Source organism: Xenopus laevis, chromosome 3S (assembly GCF_017654675.1).
Source record: "Xenopus laevis strain J_2021 chromosome 3S, Xenopus_laevis_v10.1, whole genome shotgun sequence".
Lineage (NCBI taxonomy): Eukaryota > Metazoa > Chordata > Amphibia > Anura > Pipidae > Xenopus > Xenopus laevis.
Genome location: NC_054376.1, coordinates 110,553,222 through 110,578,048, shown reverse-complemented (window position 1 = coordinate 110,578,048; position 24,827 = coordinate 110,553,222). Strand labels below are relative to the sequence as shown.

Genomic DNA, 24,827 nt, shown 5'->3' with positions numbered 1-24,827 from the left:
TTTTAGTTCGAATCATTCGATTCAAAGTTGAAGTCGTAGTCGAAGGTCGAAGTAGCCCATTCGATGGTCGAAGTAGCCAAAAAAACACTTCAAAATTCGAAGTTTTTTTACTTTGAATCCTTCACTCGAAGTTAATGAATTGGCCCCTTGGTGATTTGAAGGGTGCAATTCTGTGGGTATTTTTCTGCCTAGCTTGCAAAAAAATATCTATTGTAGTCTCTATTAGATTAAACTATATGAACGACTGTATTCTGCCAAAATGTAACTCTGGCTGGCTGAAGAACACGTTATCCTAGCACTCACTGACATGAACAGACACAAGCTGTAAGTGACATCTGAGTTCAGCTTGTTGAGAAAATTGATTGCAGATGTGCTGGATTTTCTGTTCATTTTATATCAGCCCTTTCTCTGCATCTAAGCTTAAGGGCAACCACCCTGGTGGTCTGCGGCTCTGTGGTTAGGGCACAAAATCATTCTCCTTATCATTTTGTATGCCAATTTGCTGAAAGCTTCAGAGACAACTACGTGTCAACAAAGTGCACCGTTGCTTTAGTTCAATGTTCAAAGTGACTAGGGTAGATTTTGAAAGTTGTTCCCTCTATAGAGCTTCAAAATGCAAGGGTCACAAGACACCCTCATGTGCCATTGTGCATTAAAGGGTCACTTTTTACAATAAGTTTAGTATATTCATCTCCTTATATTTATATAGTGCATAGCACATTTACATTGTTTAATATGGTAAAGGGGATGTAAAGGCAAAAACATAAAATCCCATTTTTACTTTCTTTAAAAAAAAAAAAAAAAATCTATCTCCAATATACTTTAATTGAAAAATGTCTACTGTTTTTACAAGAAACCTGATTGTATGAAGTGAAATCTCTCCCCCCCCCCCTTTGTTTTACTTGCTCTGACTGCTGCAGATAGGAAACTTTAGACGGTCCCTAACTGCTCTGCAGGGAAACTGATCACACTTTCAAACGGCAGAGGGGAGACCACCTTGCATCCCAGTACTCAAGCAGCTTTGTTTGTTTCCCTGTAGAGTAGCCTGTGACCGTGTAGAGATTTGTATCCACAGACCCAGTGCAGTGTGCATATTCTGATTATTAATCAGTCTTGTTGTGTAGGCTTCTATGGCAGATATTATTTGACTTGTGCTGTTTTGATCATTTATGACGATCCCTAAGCAGCCCATACCACACTGAGCATGTGCGTAGTCTTGGTCTTGCAAAGATGTTTAACAAAGTTACAAGATGACAGCCCCCTGCGGCCAACTTTGAAAACATAAATCATTTGTTTAATTAGGCAGTAAGTTCATGTTTATATTTAGTATACAAAATACTGCATTTTAGCATTATTCTATTTTAGACTTTAGTTCCCCTTTAAGCTTCAATTAACCAGCCTGTATGCTGTTGTAATGTTAGATTCTTTATGTTTAACGTTTGTTAAATCATCTGCGTCTCATTTCTACTACTATCCAATTTAAAGTACTGCCTGGTTATAAGGGTCACTGATAGTGATGAGCAAATTTTTCACCGGGTTTCTTAGCGAAAAAGATGCCCATAGGGGAAAAAAATTGTTGCGCGTCAAAAAAAATTTGTCACCCATAGACTTCAATGCATTTGTTGACTTTTTCGCCATTCCGCGGAATTTCAGTGAAACGAGTCAGATTCGCCCATCACTAGCCACTGATCATAGCAACTTAAAAAAATGATTGTCTAAAAGGCTACAATTAAATTATATCATTATTGTTATTACTATTTCGACTTTTATAGAGAGCCTCTTCTATTCATCTTATATTCTGACTTTCAGACTGGCTGGTTCCAAAGTAACTGGGACTCTAGCAAACAAAGTAAGGCAAAGTATGATGTGGCGTGAAAGAAAATTGAATAATTTAAACACCTCAAAACATATAGACTTACTGGAAATTGTCACAGAATATTATTATAAGCTATATAAAGAATGTGTTCAATGACTGATTTTGTACAAATTTTCTTTCTCGTCGGCTGTGTATACAATGTTTTCTGTATAACAGAATTTGAATAATTTCTATAACCTTTGTGTTTCAAAGGTGATGTGAATGAATATATGCACAGCCTGACTAATTGTGTTGCCAACATATTCCAACAAATGTTTTACTGATCCTTAGGCGCCAGAGGTCTGAAAAGACGTTGTAAATGTGTCAGGCATCCATAAGGTTAAATGCTGATTTTCTTGCTGAGCCTGCGCCAGGCAGACACGTTGGAATCTAGTCTATTGCAAACTTTAACACTCAAAGGCGAAAACCATTTATCACCCCCCCACCTCCCCAAGGCTTGACCCTAGTCAGCTACGTAAAGGTAATTCCACAGTCATTGCATCACTGACCAGAAGTGACTCATATGGAGCATTAGACTTTATATTATATTTAATGAGACATTTTCTTTCTCTCCGTGGTCAGTTGGTTAATGTGCTACTGTAATGCATTTGTTTGCCACCATTCCACAAGTTATGTCAAAAGTGAATAGCCTCATTCATGGGATGCTCTGACTTTCTATGTGACCCCCTCCCAGACACAGACTCTACAATGATTACATGAAAAGCACCAGGCAATAAAATGCAAGCTGAAAAAATGGGGTGCAGTGGGACTTTTTTATTTTAAGTAGGGATGCACCAAATCCATTATTTTGGATTCGGCGAACCACCGTGAAAGATTTGGCTGAATACCGAACCAAATCCGAATCCAAATTTGCATATGCAAATTAGGGAGGGGAAGGGAAAAACATTTTTTACTTCCTTGTCTTGTGACAAAAAGTCACTCGATTTCCCTCCCTGCCCCTAATTTGCATAAGCAAATTAGGAGTCTGATTCAGTTCGGCTGGGCAGAAGGATTCGGGCGAATCCGAATCCTGCTGAAAAAGGCCGAATCCTGAACCGAATCCTGAATTTGGTGCATCCCTAATTTTAACTTGTTATAAGCCAAACTTACTTACCAATGTTCTAACTGGTATTTTTACTAGGGATGCACTGAATCCACTTTTTGGGATTCGGCCAAATCCCTGAATCCTTCATGAAAGATTTGGCCGAATACAAATTTTCCAGAAGGGGAAAAAAAATTACGTCCTTGTTTTGTGACAAAAAGATACACAATTTCCCTTCCTGCCCCTAATTTGCATATGTAAATTAGGATTCTTTTTGGCCGGGCAGAAGGATTCGGCCTGAATCCTGCTGAAAAAGCCAGAATCCTGGCCGAATCCCAAACCAAATCCTGGATTTGGTGCATCCTTAATTTTTACAGTGGTATTAGCTGAGATACAACAGTCAAGCAGTACTACAGGTCTGGGATCTAAAATTCAGAAATCATCAATATAAAACACACACCTTTTTTATATTGTCAAGGGCCACACTTCAGATCATTATGTTTTGAATGTCACCCATCACATTATCCCTCATTCAGAGTACCCTATGTCCCAAGTATTCCTATAACTGCATTTGATGGAACAGTAACACCAAAAACTGAAAGTGTTTTAAAGTAATGAAAATATAATGTAGTGTTGCCCTGCACTGGTACAACTGGTGTGTTTGCTTTAGAAACACAACTATAGTTTATATAAACAAGCTGCTGTGTAGCCATGGGGGCAGCCATTCAAAGCTGAAAAAGGAAGGCACAGGATACACAGCAGATAACAGATAAGCTCTGTAGTATAAATTGGGATTCTTCAGAACTTATCTGTTACCTACGGTGTATTCTTTGTTCGAATGGCTGGCCCCATGGCTACACAGCACCTTGTTTATATAAATACATATTATATATAGTAGAGTTTCTGAAGCAAACACACCAGTTTTAACACTGTAAGGCAACGCTGCATTATATTGTAATTTTTTTTAAACCCCTTTCACTTTTAGGTGTTACTGTTCCTTTAAGAATACAGTACAATACTTGGCAAACTTTTCTTGGTCTATCATAAAGCGCCTTTAAATGAACCAATTGCGCAATGTGTTTTTGTTCAAATATTCACATGGAAATGCTAAGCATATAAAAAAGGATGTAACTCTATCAAAGATTTGTTAAGCAAATACCTGCCACTGCAAACAGAAAGATAATGTTCACCTTGCATAGAAATGTCTTTAGTATATTAAGGAAGGGAACCGCCCCCCCCCCCCAAAAAAAAAAAAAAAAAGATATATTTTCACTGATTTGATTTGTTATGGTAATAAGAAGGTATACCCCCAAAATGAAGACTTAAGCAATAGATAGTTTATATCAAATTAAGTGTCATATTAAAGAATCTTACTAAACTGGTCTATATATTTAAGTAAATCTTACCCTTTAACATGAGCCACCATTTTGTGATGGTCTGTGTGCTGCCTCAGAGATCACCTGACCAGAAATACTGCAGCTCTAACTGTAACAGGAAGAAGTGTGGAAGCAAAAGACAGAACTCTGTCTGTTAATTGGCTCATGTGACCTAACATGTATGGTTTGTTTGGTATGTTTATGTGCACCGTGAATCATACGATCCCAGGGGACGGCCCTTATTTTTTAAAATGGCAATTTTCTATTTATGATTACCCAATGGCACATACTACTAAAAAAGTGTATTATTATGAAAATGGTTTATTTACATGAAGCAGGGTTTTATATAGGAGCTGTAAACATAAAATCCAATGCTGAAATGGTACTTAGTAGCCTTCGACTAGGGCCACACCACACTCCTCTGCATACACCCAAAAATACTGGCTCCACTTAGTTGCAGGCAGACGGGGTGGATTTTGGTGCCGAAACATGCAATTTTGCACCAAAATCCACCAAAGCTGCCTCCTGCCAAGCTGAGGAAATGTTTCTGGGTGTAGGCACATCGATCAAAATAGCAGCATTGGAGAAGTGTATTCTCAGCCTGTATTTCTCTGCACTAGCACTAGCCTTAAAGTGATACTGACACTAAAAAAAATCCTTGCAAAATATTAATCTGCATTAAAAGTTGATTATGTTGATCGTTTTTCACTGATAGTTCTGCTTTTGTGTCACTTGAAGTTCCTAAATCTGGCTGTTTTCTTCTACCTGACTGTCCCTTCTTAACCTGTCAGTTAGAGTTTCTAATGCGAACGGACTCCTGCTGCACAAATATGGCAGCCCCCTCATAGAGGAACAGGTAACGTAAAAGCACCAGGCAAATAATTTTATGGCAAAATTATAAATAGCATTCAAAGACAATGTTATGATAGATAATAAAAAAGGTTATTTTCTGATGTCAGAATCTCTTTAAGGTACGGTGCTTTAAATTATCTAAAGGCCCTTATCCAGCAAATTCCAGGTCCTGAACATTCCATATAATATGTTTATGCCTATGATACATTACAAAAGGCTACAAATCCTATCCAATGATGGTGTTGTGTTTTCAGTAGTAGAGTAATGGTACAGAGCTATAGATTTATGACTGTGACACAATGAAGTGTAAGAGACATACTATAGTGCAAGGATGTCTTCTCTATTTCAGACAACTGAGTCAGACTCAGCCATCAGATGTGTTTAAAGGACAATTCCACAAGGGGTAATTTTGCCCCCTCAATCACACCCACTATGCTATCGGCCTGAAAGTGCTCTTGCAAGTACTTGATAGGCAGTTGCTTGGAAACATGGACAGTTACATTTCACAAGACCTTTCACAAGACCTTCTTGGAGAATTGCATGTTAATAAAAATGTAGGTTACCATTCATGATCATGAACTAATGTAAAAAAGCTTTAAAGCAAAATTTAAAGAAACAAAGTATGAACCCAATAAGTGTAGAACTGATGCACTGTAAAATAGTATATACAGTAAATGTATCAGATGAGTACAACCAGAGCGATCCTCAGCAACGCCTACTCTCCGCTCCTCTGGTACATCCTGGATGTAACTATTAGTCTATTCATGTTTTGTTTGTTGTCATGGCATCTCCACTTATAGAGGAAGTTTTTCTCAGCCAATGCTGAGAAATGAAACATCGGTTTGTGTGTTGTGTTATATTTACACTTCATTCAGGGCAGCAGGTTTCCTCTCAGCCAGCCTGACTTCTTGTTTAGTCTTTCCAAAGACTGATGGACCCGATTAGGAAGTGGAAAGTTGTATAAACTGTTGTTTATGCCCTGTATATTTATTGTGGCTACGATTTTATCTATGGTTACTATTCCCATTGCAGTTCACAGCTGTTGTCATGGCAATGGTACATCAGGAAGCTGGGATTGCAGATAATTGTGGCCTTTTTCATTGTTTTTGCAGCTATTATAGGTGGCCCAGTTCTGCACAGCCCACAGCCCATCACAGGTCCATGGACCGGTAGTTGGAGACCTCTGGTTTTAAAGGATCTATCTGTGCAATATTTTAAATTAAGAGTATTTTTCTTCCAGTGAGTCTGATTTACATTAGAAGACACAAAAGTGTACAATGTCTATTAGCTCACTGGTGTTTGGCTAAGCCTGTAGACCTCCGATGTGAGGAGCCGGAAGCTCCTTTACTTGCTAAGTTCCTATGAGAAATTAATCTGGAAATATTTTTCAGTGGAACTGAATCCTCCGCCTCTGCGTGACTTGCTTGTTTGATTGCTGTAGAAAAACCTAAATTAGCAGTAATGCAATCATAGGTATTTATGTCATCACCGCCCCCGTCTCACATAATCATCGCTGTTTTAAATGGCAATTACTGTGTCAAGAAACAGCCCACGTTAAAATGCTCATTGCAAAGAACGGATATAAGTTTCCAACCTTAGATAATCTATTATGTAACAGAATACCTCTTTCTATACTATATATATTCACCCCCACCTTTTTAGGTTGTAATCCGTAGCTTTGCAGTTTCTATAACGTGACAGTTTAACAAATAAGCACAAAGCTGGTGTTTGCAGGCTGCACAAGGAAACCATGATTCACTGGGTGGAGTCATAAAGTAGGCACCTCTGCACAGTCAATTAAATATTGGTTAGGGACACACTGAATCCAGAATTTGGTTCGGAATTCGGCCAAGATTTAGCCGAATCCTTATACTTGGCAGAACCGAATCCGAATTTGCATATGCAAATTAGGGAAGGGAAAGCACATGACTTTGTGTCACAAAACAAGGAACTAAAAAATTCCTACTTTTTCCTTTCCTGGCCCTAATTTGCATATGCACATTAGGATTTGGATTCGGTTTGCTATTGGTCAAATCTTTCACATAGGATCTGGCCGAATCCCAAATAGTGGATTTAGTGCATCCCTAATATTGATACATGGGGCAGATTTACTAAAGAGCAAAGTAGCTAACTCTAGCGAAAATTCGTGCCACCCGCAGGGACATCGCCAATTCACTAACAGGTGCAAGCAACAGTTCGCTAGCAAACCAGACCGTCGCTAGCGAAGTTTTGGAACCTATCGCCAGGCGTATATTTGCACCTCCTGGATTAATGGATGAAGCACTCACCATACATTACCCTCTCTCCCCACCTTCCCTTTTATCACCAAATTACTCCATGTTGTTATGATTTGTTAGTAATCACTGCAGTCCCTAATATGGCATATTATTCACAGCTAGTAAAACTGTTTTAATAGCCACATATTTCATCACCGTAACCCGGACCCAAACACCACCACCGTTGGCCGAGGTAGAATGAGACATCAGATATAAAGAGACTCTGCCTCAACAAAGAGGCTCAGGGACAAGTTTACAACATTTGAGAAGTTATTTTGTATTTGTGAATTCAATTGTCGGTTATATTTCAGTGAAAGCTGATATGTTTTAAATTTGCTGATGCCTGTAAAATCTCAAGCACTGAGCTGACTGGGACAAAGCACAACATGAAAGCTTTTATTGGCTGCTTGGAGTCCTATTCACAGCATGGTAAAAAAAAAATTCTTATAATGAGAACATCAGGGCCCCTATTTTGTGCCAGAAAATGTTTCCAAAGCTTCACTACACAGAAACTAAATCGTTCTGGAAAACCCACCTTGTATATTATTATCCATCTAATGAGAAATGCTGTCCGACACCCTATTAACAGGGGAGCAAATGGGCCAACTGTGGGGGCTGGATATTTTTAAATGTTTTTTTTTTGTCAGTAATGTAACTGGACTGAATGGCATGAATAGATGTGGTTGCCACACAGTTCAGCCCAATGGTGCAGGAACACATCATAAGTAATGTAACATTAGGTTCAAAGCATCTCAGAAGGCAACTGCCTTACAGTGCTGATATACTGTGTTCAATTCCACAACCTGCAAAGGATTTTTATGGACTTTTTGTGTCTGGGTGGGTTTTCCCCAGACTTAAAAAAATTTGCCTCTGGATAAAATTGGCTCTTCATTGTGCAAATGTGATAGGGACCTTACACTACAAGCTCTGCTGGGACAGGGACTGGTGTGTTCTATGTAGAATCTCTGTAAAGGTGCTGGAGCTATATAAATAAGCAATCAAATACAGATCATACACAGATGGCATTTACTGGTCAGAGTGCTTGTCTGGGTTAATAAACCTGAAGCAGACTTGTTGTTAAATTACCCCCATGGAGCCTCTGTCCTCTTAAAGGGGTTATTCACCTTTGAGTTTACTTTTAGTAGGATGTAGAGAGTGATATTCTGAGACAATTTACAATTGGTTTTAATTTTTTATAAGTTGTGGTTTTTGAGTTATTTAGCTTTTTATTCAGCAGCTCTCCAGTTTGCAATTTCAGCCATCTGGTTGCTAGGGTTCAGAGTACCCTAGCAACCAATAAGAGACTGGAATATGAATATTAGGGTTCTGAATAGAAAGATTAGTAATTAAAAAGCAGCCATAACAATACATTTGTAGTTGTATAGAGCATTCGTTTTTAGATGGGGTCAGTGAAAGCTGGAAAGAGTCCCAAGAAGAAGGCAAATCATTTTAAAAACGATACAATATAAACAATGAAGGCCAATTGAAAAGTTGCTTAGAATTGACCATTCCATAACATACTAAAAGTTGATTTAAAGGAGTAGAAAAGGCATCGTACGCTTGGGGGTGCCAAATGTTAGGCACTCCCAAGGGATTGTACAGTTTTCTGCTGATAGGAGCACCAGCCCGGGGTTTCAGGTAAGTCAATACAATCACTTGGGGGTGCCTAACATTTGGCACCCCCAAGTGTACAATGCCTTTCCTTCTACTTTAAAGGTGAACAACTCCTTTAAGATCAAGTTGCCTTATGGTACAGGGATAAAGAAGAGTTTTGGTGAACATGAAGGTGCCTTATCCACCGAGAGGCCATTCTGCAGATCACTCTGTGTCTCTCTAATTTTGTGGGTTTCCTAACAGAGAAACTTCTTGCCCCTCTATAATGCACAAAGAGCTTTAATGCTGACTCCTTGCTGTCTGCGCAGTTACAGTACCTCCTTGTGCTAATAGCATATTTCCAGTGCTACTTGGTCCTGTTTTTCACAGCATGTACTGGGAGTGTTCTTTGTTGCTCTATTTGTAGCATTAATGTGACTGACATTGCTGAGAATATGACAGAATCATTACTGCAGGTCAGGAGAGATCATGGGAGTGAAGCCTATCACAGCTATGAACTGGATATGTGCCCAGCTGGTAAATGCAGTGCTGGGAAAAGACAAATTCTGTAAATCATTACTACCAATGTAAGTGTCAAATGGAAGATATTATTATAGTTAAGAGCTGTAGAAACCCCATTCAATGTACATTAGTACAAACATATTTAAACCCATGTTAAATAAGAAACGGTATTGGTGGTTATATAATATAAGGTGCAGCTACAGGTCTATTCACCTATAGTAGCATTTAGCATTTAGTCACCTGTTTAAAAGCAAATATCTTATTGCTTGCTATGGGTGACTGGGCAAACATTGCACCTTTAACATAACATAACCACAATGTATTACTTTTATTAGGACCATTTTAATTCAGCAGACTTCCAAACATATGGATTTTGCATTTTATAGCAAGCGGAGAATCCACTGCCCCGCTGCTCCTGTGCTGCAAGTGCGGTGGATTTCGTGCAAAATCTCGTGTTTTGCCAGTAGAATCCTTCAGGTAAGGATACACTGGCACACGAGGTACATTGCAATGCAGGGTGACCCCTTGCTTATTTATTTGTGCGGACGTGCGACGTTTCGGGGCAAGCCCCTTTCTCAAGCATGGGGCTTGCCCCGAAACGTCGCACGTCCGCACAAATAAATAAGCAAGGGGTCACCCTGCATTGCAATGTACCTCGTGTGCCAGTGTATCCTTACCTGAAATATTCGTTTGGGGATTGCCGCACCCTCTACGCTGTGCACCGGGGCTTCTTTATTAGAATTGAGGAGTGTGCTCTGCTTCATCCTTGTTCCAGCCCAATTGCCAGTAGAATCCGCCACGTCTGCCTGCACCCAATCGGAGGTAATTATTCCAGGTGCAGCATTGCATCAGAAGAGGAGAAAAGAGGTCTCTGATCCATGTTGTGTGGTCCTAGCTGAAAAGATACATGAGCAATTTATCTGCCAACAACAGCTAACAGGTCAAATATTGAGGCTCATTAGATCTAGGCGCATGTAGGCGCTGAACACTGGAAAAATACAGCATGTTGCGTCTCAACCTGCGTTTGGCGCTTACATGCGCCTGTGTGAGTACAGCCCCATTGAAAAAAACTGAATGCGTCTACTCCTGCGGCTGAACGCATAAAACCGAAACGCAGGGGAGCACAGCTTCAAACACTCGTATGTAAGAGTCCTAAGGAACAGTAATGCGCTTTTTTTTTTCCACGACACCATACAAGTCTATGGGCGTTATTTCTGTGGCAAAACAAGGTGAAAAAATTCGCCCATCCCTACTCAGTAGATAACAGATAAGTTGTGAAGAATCCCATTGTATACTACAGATCTCATCTATCTGCTGTGTAACCTGGGCCTTTTGTTTTTTTGAATAGCTGCCCCAATGGCTACACAGCAGTTTTTGTTACAGTCTTTCTAAAGCAAACGCACCGATTTTAGCAATACAGCTCAACACTACATTATATTTTCATTAATTTAAAACACTTTAATTTTTGGTGTTACTGTTCCTTTAACAATAAAAGGGGGCTGCTTCAGGTACTTTAAAGCCAACCTTTTTAAAGCAATTAGGTTAACTGCTTTAATATGGTATGTGGTTTAAAGAGGGGTGGTTTCTTTGGTCAATCGGGTGAGATGAACACATTTTTATTCATGAATGACACTTTAAGTAGTCAGTATTTTTTGCCTGTTGCTTAAAAACATTGAAATTAGGCATATAATATGAATAAAAAAAACTCTCCCTTGTACATATTCAATTACTCTTTATGTTGCACATATGCAGCCACTCGTATAAACCCACAGCAAAGTGGACAAATCCATTGGAGCAGCATCATAGCCAAGTGTAAAGTTCACAAAGGGAACCTACAGAATCAACCAGTAGTACAATCAATGAGCGTTCACCCAGACAAAATTGCTCTGATGGATTTAATGGATTTAATGCGGAAGTTGAGCCAAAAACTTGGATATAACAGAAAACATCAGCTTTCACCAAGAAGCTAAAAGCTTTCACCACATAAGTCCTGTGAGAGCAGCTCTTTATTTTAAAATATATTCCTTCAGAGAAGTTAGACACACATTCCCAACCTAGACTACTGCAGGATTTCTCCAGGGCTTGAACAAATAAATAGGGAGCTGGACAACTAAAGCACAGATCATTTTGAAGGTTATATATAAATTTGTCTTGTTAGTAATATATACACATTTTACAGAAAAACATATTATGCTTGGTTATTAATCTGTATTTGACACAGAATAAAAAGAAACCCCCATTGTGCAGTTTTGAACATTTCAGCATTGGTTTGAAAACTTCCATTGATCATTATTTTTTTGAAAATGTCAGTAGGAAAGAGTAACAAAAAATAAGGTTATAGTGAAATTATTGTCGAAGTACAAGATGCTCTAAGGAAAGTACATGACTATAATGTTGTGCTTGGCCTTCTGTTGTAGGGTTATAGTAAAGCACATTTGGCTGAACAAAAAGTGCCATCCAAAGCGGCTCATGGATTTTAGCCAGAAGAGCATGTTGCCCACCATGGCTTTGGGAAGCTGCACTAAAGACCATGGTGTAGTGTAGATGGTTCAAACACATCTCAAAAATATCACAAGAGAGATAAGAATCTGTACAGGGAAAAGGCTGGGAAGTCATGCCCAAGAAATTAAATGGGCAGTGTGACTATATCAAACTATGAATTTTGAATAGGGATGAAAAATTTCAGTACACATTTATATAAGATACAAAACATATCGTTTAGCCAAAATATGCAGCCTTTAGGTGCCCCTAAAATTCCCATAAAGGGGGCCATACACTATAAGATCCACTTGTTTGGCAAGGTTGCCAAATGAGCAGATCCAGTGGCATAACTACCGGGGGAGCAGGGGGTGCGATTGGGCCAGGGCTCGCACCCCCTCAGGGCCCCCCCGGCAGCTCACGCGCCACGATTCCCGGACGTTTCCGGGTGTATGGAGGGGGCGGGGGCAGCGTGTCCTGCGCCAGGACCCGGCCCCTCTAGTTACGTCACTGAGCAGATCTTACCCCAATATGCTCATCTAAGGTGTCCAATATTGGGCTTTAATGTGATTGGTGGCCCTAGGGCCAAACACTCAGATTACAACAATGAGAATACACGCCAACGGAGTGAAGACTGCATCAAATAGCCAATGTGTTACCCAATTCCGACTGGAAAATCAAACCTGCCAGATCAACATCAGGTGGTCAGGTGGGCCTGTCAGATAAACTGCCAAATTGGCAGATTACAATTTCTCTTGCATGGCCACTATTAAGAATGCGTATGGCTGACAAATGCATACCTCCCAACATTTGAAAAACAGAAAGAAGTACAAAAAACATTTTGATATATGTATGGCCACACCCCCTAATTATGATGTCCATTTTACAAAATTTGGGAGGTTATGAAAGTTTGAACACATTTCTGGGAATTTTAGTGCAATGCTGTATGTGTTATAACAGTTTTGCTTATCAGGCTGATATTACCCTTTAAGCTGTGAGTCAGTTTCCCCAAGAGACTTGCTTATCTTAAATAGTTACAATTGTATCCTTGCTTATCTTAAATTGTTACAAATGTATTTAAGAGCAGGCATTTAGCGTTCTGGGCTCTCTGTGAAAAAGTATCTTATTTTAATAACATTAGAAACTTTGTATCGTTTCTGGTATCATTCCAGGAGATCAAAGAGAAAGTAGGGGCATTTCAGTAAGAAACCTGGGACTGCGGGCTGAGCTGTCAAAACCAGGACTGTCCCACAGAAAACGAGACAGTTTGGAGGTCTGCAAATAAGAACTAAAAATGGGAAAGAAATAGAAAAAGTAATAATGTAAAAAAAAAGAGCATAGACAATCTGTCATATTCACCGAACACTAAAGCTATTGCCTAACATTCTATCATTTCATGCCAGGTTGTTTGGCTAAACAAACAGTATCAAAGATCTTAAGTCTTCCATATAATTAAGCTTGGGCAGAATTGAGATCTGATAGAGAGACTCATAAGTAACATATCAAAAAGTTCTAGAAAGCAGTAATATTATGCTAACTCTTTTTCTGACATGGATACACTTAAGCACACACACATCGTGTTTGGCACTCACATGGTTGGTTTTCCCACTTTTTCCTAGCTGGGCCAGTACTATATTTTTGGTATAAGACTGAGGGATGTAAAGTACTGAGTGGGGAGTTGCACCACAGCAGAAATAGTTAGCTATAGTGCTGGGAGTGCTCTGAAATGATATACCCTAAACCAGGGGTCCCCAACCTTTTTTTACCCGTGAGCCACATTCAAATGTAAAAAGAGTTGGGGAGCAACACAGTCATGAAAAAGTCCCTTGGGGTGCCAGATAAGGACTGTGATTGGCTATTTGGTAACCCATATGTGGACTAGCAGCCTACAAGAGGCTCTACTTGACACTATACTTGTTTTTGTGCAATTAAAACGTGCTTCCAAGCCTGGAATTCAATAATAAGCCCCTGCTTTGAGGACACTGAGAGCAACATCCAAGGGGTTGGAGAGCAACATGTTGCTCATGAGCTACTGGTTGGGGATCACTGCCCTAAACACTAGCCATAGAGCCACAGATGTTGCTGTTCAGATGAACTACACTTCCAGTGAACTACTATCATGAACAGTAGTGCGGTAGTGGTGGAGATCCTTGTAGCAATGGAATACAAAATGCTTTAAGTTATAAAACAAGAGAGTATCCAGATCAAGATACAAAGCCAAGGTTTCTCAGTGTTTAGCTAGATAAGATGCAGATCACATTTCAATTTGGTCTTATCTAAAATTCGTTTCTATAATTACGTGAAATATTCTTTATTTGCATTTATAATTCATTTTATTGACTCTTTCCATCCCTTCACAAGAACCCTTCACAAGCCTTGGCAACATCATCAACCCTTATGGCTAAACCCTTATTATCATCAAACCTTTTCCCATCGTTGAATCAAGAGACATAGGAGCTATTAATCTATGAACCAAGAGACATAGGAGCTATTAATCCATGAATCAAGAGACATATGAGCTATCAATCCATGAATCAAGAGACATAGGAGCTATCAATCCATGAATCAAGAGACATAGGACTATCAATCCATGAATCAAGAGACATAGGACTATCAATCCATGAATCAAGAGACATAGGGGCAGATTCATTAAGGGTCGAATTTCGAAGTTAAAAATACTTCGAAATTCGACCCTCGAATTGAAATCCTTCGACTTCGAATATCGAAGTCGAAGGATTTAGCGCTAATCCTTCGATCGATCGATCGAAGGATTTTTCGTTCGATCGAACGATTAAATCCTTCGAATCGAACGATTCGAAGGATTTTAATCCAACGATCGAAGGAAAATCCTTCGATCAAAAAAAGGTTAGCAAACCTATGGGGACCTTCCCCATAGGCTAACATTGACTTTGGTAGGTTTTACCTGCCGAAGTAGGGGGTCGAAGTTTTTTTTAAAGGGAAAGTACTTCGACTATCGAATGGTCGAATAGTCGAACTATTTTTACTTCGATTCGTTCGATTTCGTTCGAATTCGAACGAATTTAACCAATTCGATGGTCGAAGTACCAAAAAAATACTTCCAAATTCGAATTTTTTTCATTCGAATCCTTCACTCAAGCTTAGTGAATCGGCCCCATAGGAGCTATCAATCCATGAATCAAGAAACATAGGACTATCAATCCATGAATCAAGAGACACAGGAGATATCAATCCATGATTCAAGAGACATAGGAGCTATTAATCCATGAACCAAGGTACAGGAGCTATTAATCCACAAAGTAAGGACATAGGCACTGTGAATCAAGGAACACAGGAGCAATCACTTTGTGGATGAGACATAGGAGCTATGAACATCATCAGAAAGTAGACCTTATGGTACAACAAGAATTAATAAAAATTCACAATACCTTCCTTACTTTTACATTCACTCATCACTATGGCTGCCTCTTTTCATTAGCAGTACATATCTTTGTCTACAGACAGGCAATTTTTTTTCTATAATAACAACCAAATTGTAACTAGCAGTTATACACATTTAATCATGACAATACTGAAGTCATCTGAACTCCCTTTTTTAAGTATTTTTCTTGGTTTGCCTGTATTTTGTTTAAGCATCTCGAGAGGCCCAAGTAATTTACTGAGCTGCTTTACACTCACTATCTATCCTTTAAATAATGACTACCATTTCTCATTTTCTTTGTCCAGGAATGTTTCTTGTGGGAAGTAATCATTAATTATGTTTCTATCATCCTTGTTCTCTTCACTCATCTCCCAATGGATAAAATGTATTCATTTGCTACTACCATTTAACTTCCATGTGACATTATCGTATTTCAAAAAAGTACTAAGTGTTCAGCAAAATAATTAACTGCCAAAAACACCCTAAAAAATGCTGTTTACATAAGAAGGTATCTTCCTTCTTCTAGAGTCTTTCCTTTTAACATTGCAAGTTATATAATAAAGGTACTGAAAAAAAAATCCCTAAATCCTCCTCAAAAGCAGCTTTGTGTAGAATAACAAGAATATGACTTCCAGGAGGTGGGCCGACAGACTGGCCGCATTTTACCTGAGCTCTGGCATTGCCCAACTTGCACCACCACCTCAGGACACTGCGGTGCTCCGGAGTACCTCGGACACTGAGTGGAGACCGCAGGGATGCGGACGCTGCTCTTGCGGGTCATTAGGGAACGGCACTCACTCCTCTTCTCCTCCCAAAGCCCAGCACCTGAAGTGGTGCGCACACCCTACGCCATCTTGCCTCCATTGCCCACTCGGCAAGAAAGGTGCAGCAACAGGCATATTTTTCCTTCGGGCGACTTCGGAAAACTAATCACGCCGAGTGCCATCCCACTGGCGATTTTCATTTTAGCTGGCAGGAAGGCAGTTCAGGGAGTGGCCCCAGAGAAGAGGAGATTTGTCACCGGGCGACACATATCCCTGAATCTGTCTGTGTGCCCTAACCCTAAGGGTAAGGGCACACCTGGAGATTTGGGGAGATTTAGTCGCCCGTCGACTAATCGCCTCTTCTTTGGGGTGACTAATCTCCCCGAACTGCTTCCCAGTGTCTTCCACCGGCTTTAAAGGAGTAGGAGACCCTTTTGGCGCAAAACCCCACCCCTCCCCACCGTAGGCCCCCCCCCCCGGGCAAATGCCCCTAAGTTGCTACTTACCCCTTGGCACAGGTCCTCTCCCGTGGAGTTCGCAGGCGCCATCTTCTCCCGTGCAGTCTTCTTCCTGGATTCCCTGGATTTTCCCGGATTTCTTTTTTTCGGCAACTTCTTGACTTTTGGCGCATGCGCAGTAGATTCCAACCGGCAAATGCTCCTACTGCGCATGCGCCGCCAAACGCCAGGGAATCCACGAAGAAGACCACACGGGAGAAGATGGCGCCTGCGAACTCCACGGGAAAGGACCTGCGCTGAGGGGTAAGTAGGAGGGAGGGGGGCCTACGGGGGGAGGGGTTTTGAGCCAAAAGGGTTTCCTTCTCCTTTAATGATAAAATGCCTGCACCAATGCACTTGCAGCGCTTGGATTTCCGAAGTCGCCCGAAGTTTCCTCATGAGTAAACCTTGGGAGACTTCGGAAATTGAAGCGCTGCGAGTGCATTGGCCCAGGCGTTTTTCCATTAAAGCCGGCGGAAGACATGGGGAAGCAGTTCAGGAAAATGAGTTACCCCAAAGAAGAGGGATTAGTCGCCGGGCGACTAAATCTCCCTGAATCTCCAGGTGTGCCCTTACCCTAAATTCAGTGCAGAATAAGAAAGTTGAACACACATCAATAAAATGGTCTATATTGTCTGGCTTTGTGTGGAAAAAGCACAGCCGCACAAAGCACACTCACACCTGTGGAATTTAACATGTAAAAAGACACAGACCTGTTTATGGAAAGTGTCAGTTGATCTGTGCAGGCCTTGATCTTGTTCTGAGCATCTAGGTGATTCATGTTCTCTGTGTTCTCCCCGTTGATTTCCAGAATAACATCTCCTGGATATAGGTTAGACAATTCCGCCTTGCTCCCAGGATTAATCTGTACAGGAAAAAGGAACAATAGGTGAGTGGTGTAAAAACCAGATGAAGACAAGAACAACGAAAACATATGTAGCCATTTTCCTGGCAAACAACAGTTCGACTTATTAAACACATTATACTTTAAGCCTTTACATTTAAACACAAGGGGTCCTAATGTTGTTTTCATTGAAAAAATGCTGTTCAGCTGAAAAATGCCTATAAATTCTTCTCTTGACGAAATCTCAAGGATCTAAGTTTGGAAGCGTATGAGGCTGCTATAAAATTTAGAAAGAGCAAAGATTTATATTAATGTTCATATTGTGCTGGAGCCAGTTATGTATTCATTTATTATGGCTCTTTGCAGAATAGGTAACTGTGCTAACAATTATATGTATCAAATGGTGTTAAGGGAAAACAAGTACTAACCAACGAATGGTACTTTGCCAGAGCATCTCTTAATATAACTTTATAACCCTGTATTACATTTAGGGGTGCTGGCACTGAGTTCTAGACATACTCGAGTCCTACATAAACATTGTGCACATGCCATGTTGCCTCCTTGGCTTACAAGAAAAGCCCAAGCCCACACAAAACCATTTTGTATCCTGTAAAAATGACAAGTATGGTGCTTCTTTAAACCTGCTTATACATAAATGCGATAAGATGTTAACAGGAGTGAATACAAAATTTCACACTGTAGAACTTATTTACTCAAATTTGATGAGAATATTCACAAAAATACTTGGCAAAAAAGTTCTATGCAGTGGTGTTAAAAAGAAAAAAAAGAGAGAAAATTGACTGTGCTGTATTTGTCCATTATTATGTCCCCATGTTCCCTTTGCATGTCCTCATGATAGTCTTTCTTTAATTGTTCCACTGAGTTTAGTTCTACATCTCTGCATTATTTCCAGCTCATTAATATCCTTCTTAAAGACTGAAGTTCAAAACTGCACTGCCTTTTCAAGGTGAGGCTTACAAAGAATCGACAATGAGGAGAAATTATGTTTTAATTGTGACCTTTTTTATGCAACAATGCTTTATTTGCTTGAAGGGATCCTGTCATCGGAAAACATGTTTTTTTCATAACGCATCAGTTAATAGTGCTGCTCCAGCAGACTTCTGCACTGAAATCCATTTCTCAAAAGAGCAAACAGATTTTTTTTATATTCAATTTTGAAATCTGACATGGGGCTAGACATATTGTCAATTTCCCAGCTGCCCCTGGTCATGTGACTTGTGCCTGCACTTTAGGAGAGAAATGCTTTCTGGCAGGCTGCTGCTTTTCTGCTGGATCAGCACTATTAACTGATTCATTTTGAATGTTTTTTTTCCCATGACAGCATCCCTTTAAGTAGACACCAAATAACACTTTCTAAAGTTGCACAGTTTCTTCTCAATTCAGGAGGCCCCTAACGTTATTTAGTGTATTACCGGCATTCCTGTTGTTTTTGTCCAATTGTTGTGATACGACAATCATTAATATGAACAGGGTTTGCCACGGAAAAATCCGCCACCAATCTGGACTACTTGACAAGGGGGGAAATATACTAATTTTCACCTCGGAAGGCTTGGCACACTTTGCACAACTTCATCAGACGTTAATTCGCAGCGCATATTCTAATTAATCAAAATGTGAAGTTACATCTTGCCAGTGAAAATTCCAAGGAATCAAAATAAAGACAAAAGAGATCCTCTATTGTTCTAGACATGAGGCCACCTTAAAACAAATGTGGCATGGCCTTCAAATGGTTAAAAAATGTAAAAAAACAAATGTTTAAGAGTTACAACTTTTAAACATTATCCCACTTTAAAATATGAAAAAACGCCAGCATTTTGTCTTTTGTTATGACTTTTCGGCATACAGGATATGATGTCACTGACATAAGATTGTTGAGGATGTAGCTTCATCTTATCAGTTCACAAGTATAACCTGGCGAAGCAGACTCTGGCGAAAAGGGTAATGTAGTGTAAAAGTCGCACTTTGCGGAGTAACAATTGGTGAAATGGCGCAAAACGTTGTTACCGCTGAGCTCTATCGCTAGTGACTTGTCCTCTACGTCTTTTAGTAAATTGGTGATGTCCCTGTGAAGTGTCGTTTTGGCAAATTTTTGCTAGCGATGACCACTTTGCCATTTAGTAAATATTACTCTTTACCAATACCTTTTAGTAAATTGGCGATGTTCCTAGAAAGTGTAGTTTTGGTGAATTTTCACAAGCGACTGCCACTTCGCCCGTTAGTAAATTTGCCTCAAAGAATTTAGATAAATACCCGATTATGTGAATGGGTGGCAAAATAATAGTCATTACCAGGCACTTATGTTTGTTTATCTACTGTCAAATATGAAAATGTTTTTTTTCTCATCAAACTTTTAAACCCGAGAAAGGCAAGATATAGCCATTGCAGAACAATTGCAGTGATGTGTAGCAATGAACTGACACAACTTAACAAACAGACCCTTTAGAGGCATTCGAGTCTAGTGGCAGCACTGATGTATAACATACTTCTGATTTAAAAAGCTTCTGAAAAAGACCAAGCTTAGCTTTAATTTAACAGTCGACTATGGAGGGGCTCACCATTAACCAGTAGGTATATGTGAAATGATTTGCAAATCAGAGCCGGTTAGTATTGATTTTTATGACCAATTTGATCCCAAGGGATCATTGGGACTGATTCATACACTTGGCATAAGACTATACTGCAGTGGGGCATGTATACAATATGACATAACATCAACACTATACTATTATTTTGTTTTATTTACCCAACTTTAGTTTTTTTTACCCTGAGCAGTAGTCAACCAAGGAGCAAAAATCTTCAAAAACACCCAAGTGACTTAACAAACAGCATAAGCATTCTCTTCTGCCTATTGCCAAGAATGGTAAGATTACAGTTTCAGGCAGTAGATCCTTCAGGAAACCCTGTTTAGAATTGAAAATAGAATTGGTTCGTGATTTGAATTTATTTGTTTTTCTGTAGACACAAGAAACACAGCTTTAGTGTGCCGGCATCTCCCACATTCATATACCCTGCAGAAAGTAGACAGAAATAGCAGAAAACACAGCAGAAATCAGGCCAAAGGAAACACAGAAGCATTGTGTTTATTTTAAATCCTTGAAAGCAACAAATCTCTTTTGGGAATTCCAAACGGCTGTGCCACTTACTTGGGTATTGCCCAAGAAGTAGCAATGTAATTAGACTCTTTTAGTGATCTGTTCCCAGAACACATACAAAGAGAAACAGAAGACAAATGATTCAGCCAGTCAGCAATGGTTAAGCAACTGGACTGTCACACTTAACAGCAAATTTCAATTTATTGCTCTGGGCTGCAAGTGCTGACTCTATGGCAAAAATCCTTGAACGATTATGCACATGCTGTGTTGAAAATTCACTCCATACGCTGTAAGGTATAGTTGCTATTAAAGAGCAGCAGTCTTCAATTATTCACTGATTACTAGGGTTGCCACCTTTTAGCCCGATGGAGACCGGGCAGGGGGCGGGGCCATGACACAGAGGGGGCGGATCGTGATGTGAAGGGGCGGGCAGTGACATTGGGGGCAGGGCTATGGTGCGGCGATTGGCTGATCACCATGTCAATCTTAGGGAATCCTGCCGGTTTTTCCTAATTTGGAAAACCAGACAGGCAGTTTTGACCCAAGCAGCCCTTCAAATAAACGGTCTGTCTAGGTCAAAACCGGACAGGTGGCAACCCTACTGTTTACATGGGGAAAAAAACGGCATTACATTACATTCATATATGTATATGACAACAGGTTTCCATATGTGAGTAGAATCTGCAGTACAGGCAATCCCAGGGTTACGTACAAGAAAGGAATTGTTCAGTGTAAAAATAAAAACTGTGTAAATAGATAGACTGTGCAAAATAAAAAATATTTCTAATGTAGTTAGTTAGGCAAAAATGTAATGTATAAAGGCTGGAGTGACTGGGTGTCTAACATAATAGCCAGAACACTATTTCCTGCTTTGTAGCTCTCTTGGTTTCCACTGAATTTCTTCCATTTGTATTTGATATATAGCAGTGTAATTATTTTGTCTGAAAGCTGACAATGGTTATGGAACTATACAGACTAGACTCCATATGCAACAGAGATTATAGGTAGGGTATAGGTACAGAACTCATAGCATCTACATGTCAGGATTAATAATCCTATAAGAGGTACAATTTATTATAACAAGGTCAGCTGAATTTTCTGGACAAACTAGGCTCCTCAAAAGGTTTAAAGGGTCTGTATAGCCCCCATGTTTGACATGAGTTCAATGACAAAGGCTTGTGGAAACTGAGAAACTGAAGCTACTCCATGTACAGTCCTTGTGAGGTGGATAATTATATTATCAGCGAATGCCCAAATCTCCCTCGATAATGGACTCCTGCTAACTAAACTGTCACAACAAAGGGAGAAGGGAGGGGGTTGTATACTGGCAACCTAATAAAAACGACTGTAGCCCAGAAACATACCATAGCTCATAGGATCTTAGCTTGCCCAGTTCAATATTTGTTGACGTTCTTTTTGCAGAATCTGCCCAAAAAAGAAATCAAATGCACTGGAAAAATTTGTCAGCTATTCATTTTAATGTACTTGTACCTTACAAGGTGCCGTTTACTACAACTTTATCTAAATATACTACACGGCTAAACATATCTGCATGCCTGCCAATACAGGATATCTTTCCAGATCCAACAGTATTGGACATTGGTACTCCGTTTGCTGTTCTGAAAGGATTTAAACAGAAGATGTTGGAACTTCATTGGTATGACTGGTTCTGTACAGCCACAAGATCTTGGCAAAGTAAGGCAGTGATGATTTGTGTTCAGCCCTGAATTGTAGTTACTGTTACAATAGATTCCACTTGTTTAATTGGGTGGAGTATAGAGGTCTCTGAAAAGCCAGTCAAGTTGCAAACATCTCAACAAACCTATCTTTGTGTGTCCCAATTAAAAATTAAAGTGCCTTCGCAAAACAGTTGGGAGACACTATGGCCCTAGACCAAACTATGAAAAACCAGTCCTATGCCGTTATTCCTCATCCACCAAATACAGTTGGTTTTATGCATTCAAGCAGGTAGTCTTATCCTGGCATCTGTTAAATTCAGGCTTCTCAATCAAACTGCAAGATGATACAGCCCTATATCCCAGTGTTGGAAGTTGCATCTCAGCAGCCGAATTCTGGTGAGGTTTCGCTAGCGAAAATTTGTCAACGCGAGCATTTCATACCGAACTTACGCTAAAGTTTGTTTCTGCCTAGCTATACTTCGTTTGTACATTAGCGCTTACATCAATTTGAATAGGAGGGGTACATATAGGTCATATATACGTCTTTATTAGAGATGTTGGTGGCATTGCTTGGATTGGCCACTTATTATTAAAAATGTAAATGCCCTAAATGAGCCCACCCTAAAACAAATGTGGCATGCCCCTCAAATGTTAAAAAAAAGTTAAAACAAAATTTGTAATAGTAGACAATCCAGCTTTAAAATATGAAAAGACACCAGCGTTTTTTTATTTTAATAACTTTTCGGCATACAGGATATGATGTCACTGACATAAGAAAGAGGAGGATGTAGCTTCATCTAATCAGTTTGCCGGGTCTAAGCTGGTCGAAGGAAACTCTGGTGAAAGAGGTAACGTCCTGTAAAATTCAAAATGAGTTTGTGGACTAACGAACGTTTGCCTGAGCATAAAATTCACCTGGCGATAGGGCGAGGAACTACGATAGCGACAGTCTATTTCGCTAGCGAATTATTCTCTACATCTGTTAGTAAATTGGCAATGTCCCTGCAGATGGGATTTCTTGCCTATGTCCGCGGCACACTAAAATAACTGTAGCTCTTGAGCATGACCCATTCTACTGCCAATGCTTGTTGTTGGAGATTACATGGTTGTGTACTTTATTATATGCCATGTCAGCAATGCTTTCTTATGCACTCACTCTGCTAATTCATCTCAACAATCTTACAGTGCTGTAAACTGCTAGTTTTAGATGGTTATGGATGGAATGCTGTGACATAAAAATAGCTGGAAGGTTGGCAGTAAATCATAGAATTTAACAATCACAACAGAAACATACAGTATTACATCTTGCTGTTGAAGATCAAAAGCAACTATTGCTTTTTCAAAATGTATGTAAATCAGTTTTTTCGTAAAACTATACAGAAATACCTCCCCTCCAATAAAGATATGCAACAAAATAATGACTGAACAATAACAGCAAATACATGATTTTTACTCACACTTTACTCACAGGTCATTCAGTAACGACACAAGTTTTATATAGCGGCTGAGATTTTCCTAATGGCTGTAACGTAATGCGGCTTTGATCTCCAAGGCTAATTCTGAAGGCAGTGTTTGCACAGTGTGTGTGAGAAGGTGAAGTTTAGGATTTCTTCAGAAAGTCCTCCAGGGGCCAGTACAGATGGGCGCAGAACTTAATTTCATCCCCTGAGATGGCACATTTTTCTAGGGTGAGATCCTGACATCTGCCTTCTACTTCTAGTATAAAGCTCCCCATAGACGCAACGATTCTTCTTGCCGAACGAACCGATTTTAGGGAAGTCTGTCCAATCCTTCGAAATTATCGTGCGGTTAGTGGGATTCGAACGATTGTACATCTTACGATTTTTCGGCCGACATCTGTCAGGAAATTGATTGGCCAGGTCAAAAAATCTTTGTCGGTCCCAGTGCAATCTATCTATGTTTGCAGGGCCAAGCAGGCAGCTCAGCTCCCCTTTGTTTTCCTGCCAAATTGGTCTTTTTAGTTGATGGTCAATTCGTAGGATCGTTCCGAGAAAATCGTGGTCTCACGAGGATTGGATCTTTTAAAAATCTCAACATCTATGGCCAGCTTAATTTGTACCAGCTTCATGTACACCTACTCTACATACACTTCTTTTGATGCTGGAATTGCTTTATAACTGACAGATTGAACCAATGGATAGTTTTATCGTACTATACAACATGTTCACGTTACAAAAGTAAAGAACATTTTTTTTTTTTCTCTCAAACAGGAATACTGCCTTAATAGGTAATAGAGATAAATGCCAAGGCACTAAAAAAGAAAAATTCATGTCTGCGCCAGAAGGATTTAATGTGTCATAATAATTACAAAGTGTGACTTACAACTTTCACTCCACACAGCCCACTCATCTTCAGACCAATTAGATATAATAAGTGGCAAATTACAGGCTAGTGATGGGTGAATTTGTAAATTCGCATAACACATTGAAATCAAAAAAAATATTTTGACGCGCATCAATTTCAACTCTTTTTATACGCGTGCCTATTTTGTCCAAATGCATTAAAGTCAATGGGC

The 24,827-nt window shown here is 39.8% G+C and overlaps 1 protein-coding gene across 1 annotated transcript in view; it reads right to left on the bottom strand.

The window, feature by feature from the left end:
- The window catches only part of pdlim4.S (PDZ and LIM domain 4 S homeolog), a 103,687-nt gene that overhangs the window by 48,149 nt on the left and 30,711 nt on the right, over nt 1-24,827 (bottom strand). The window contains exon 2 of the mRNA XM_018256198.2: nt 17,369-17,520. Coding sequence (XP_018111687.1) covers nt 17,369-17,520 — 152 coding nt within the window. The remainder of the gene's footprint in view (nt 1-17,368; nt 17,521-24,827) is intronic.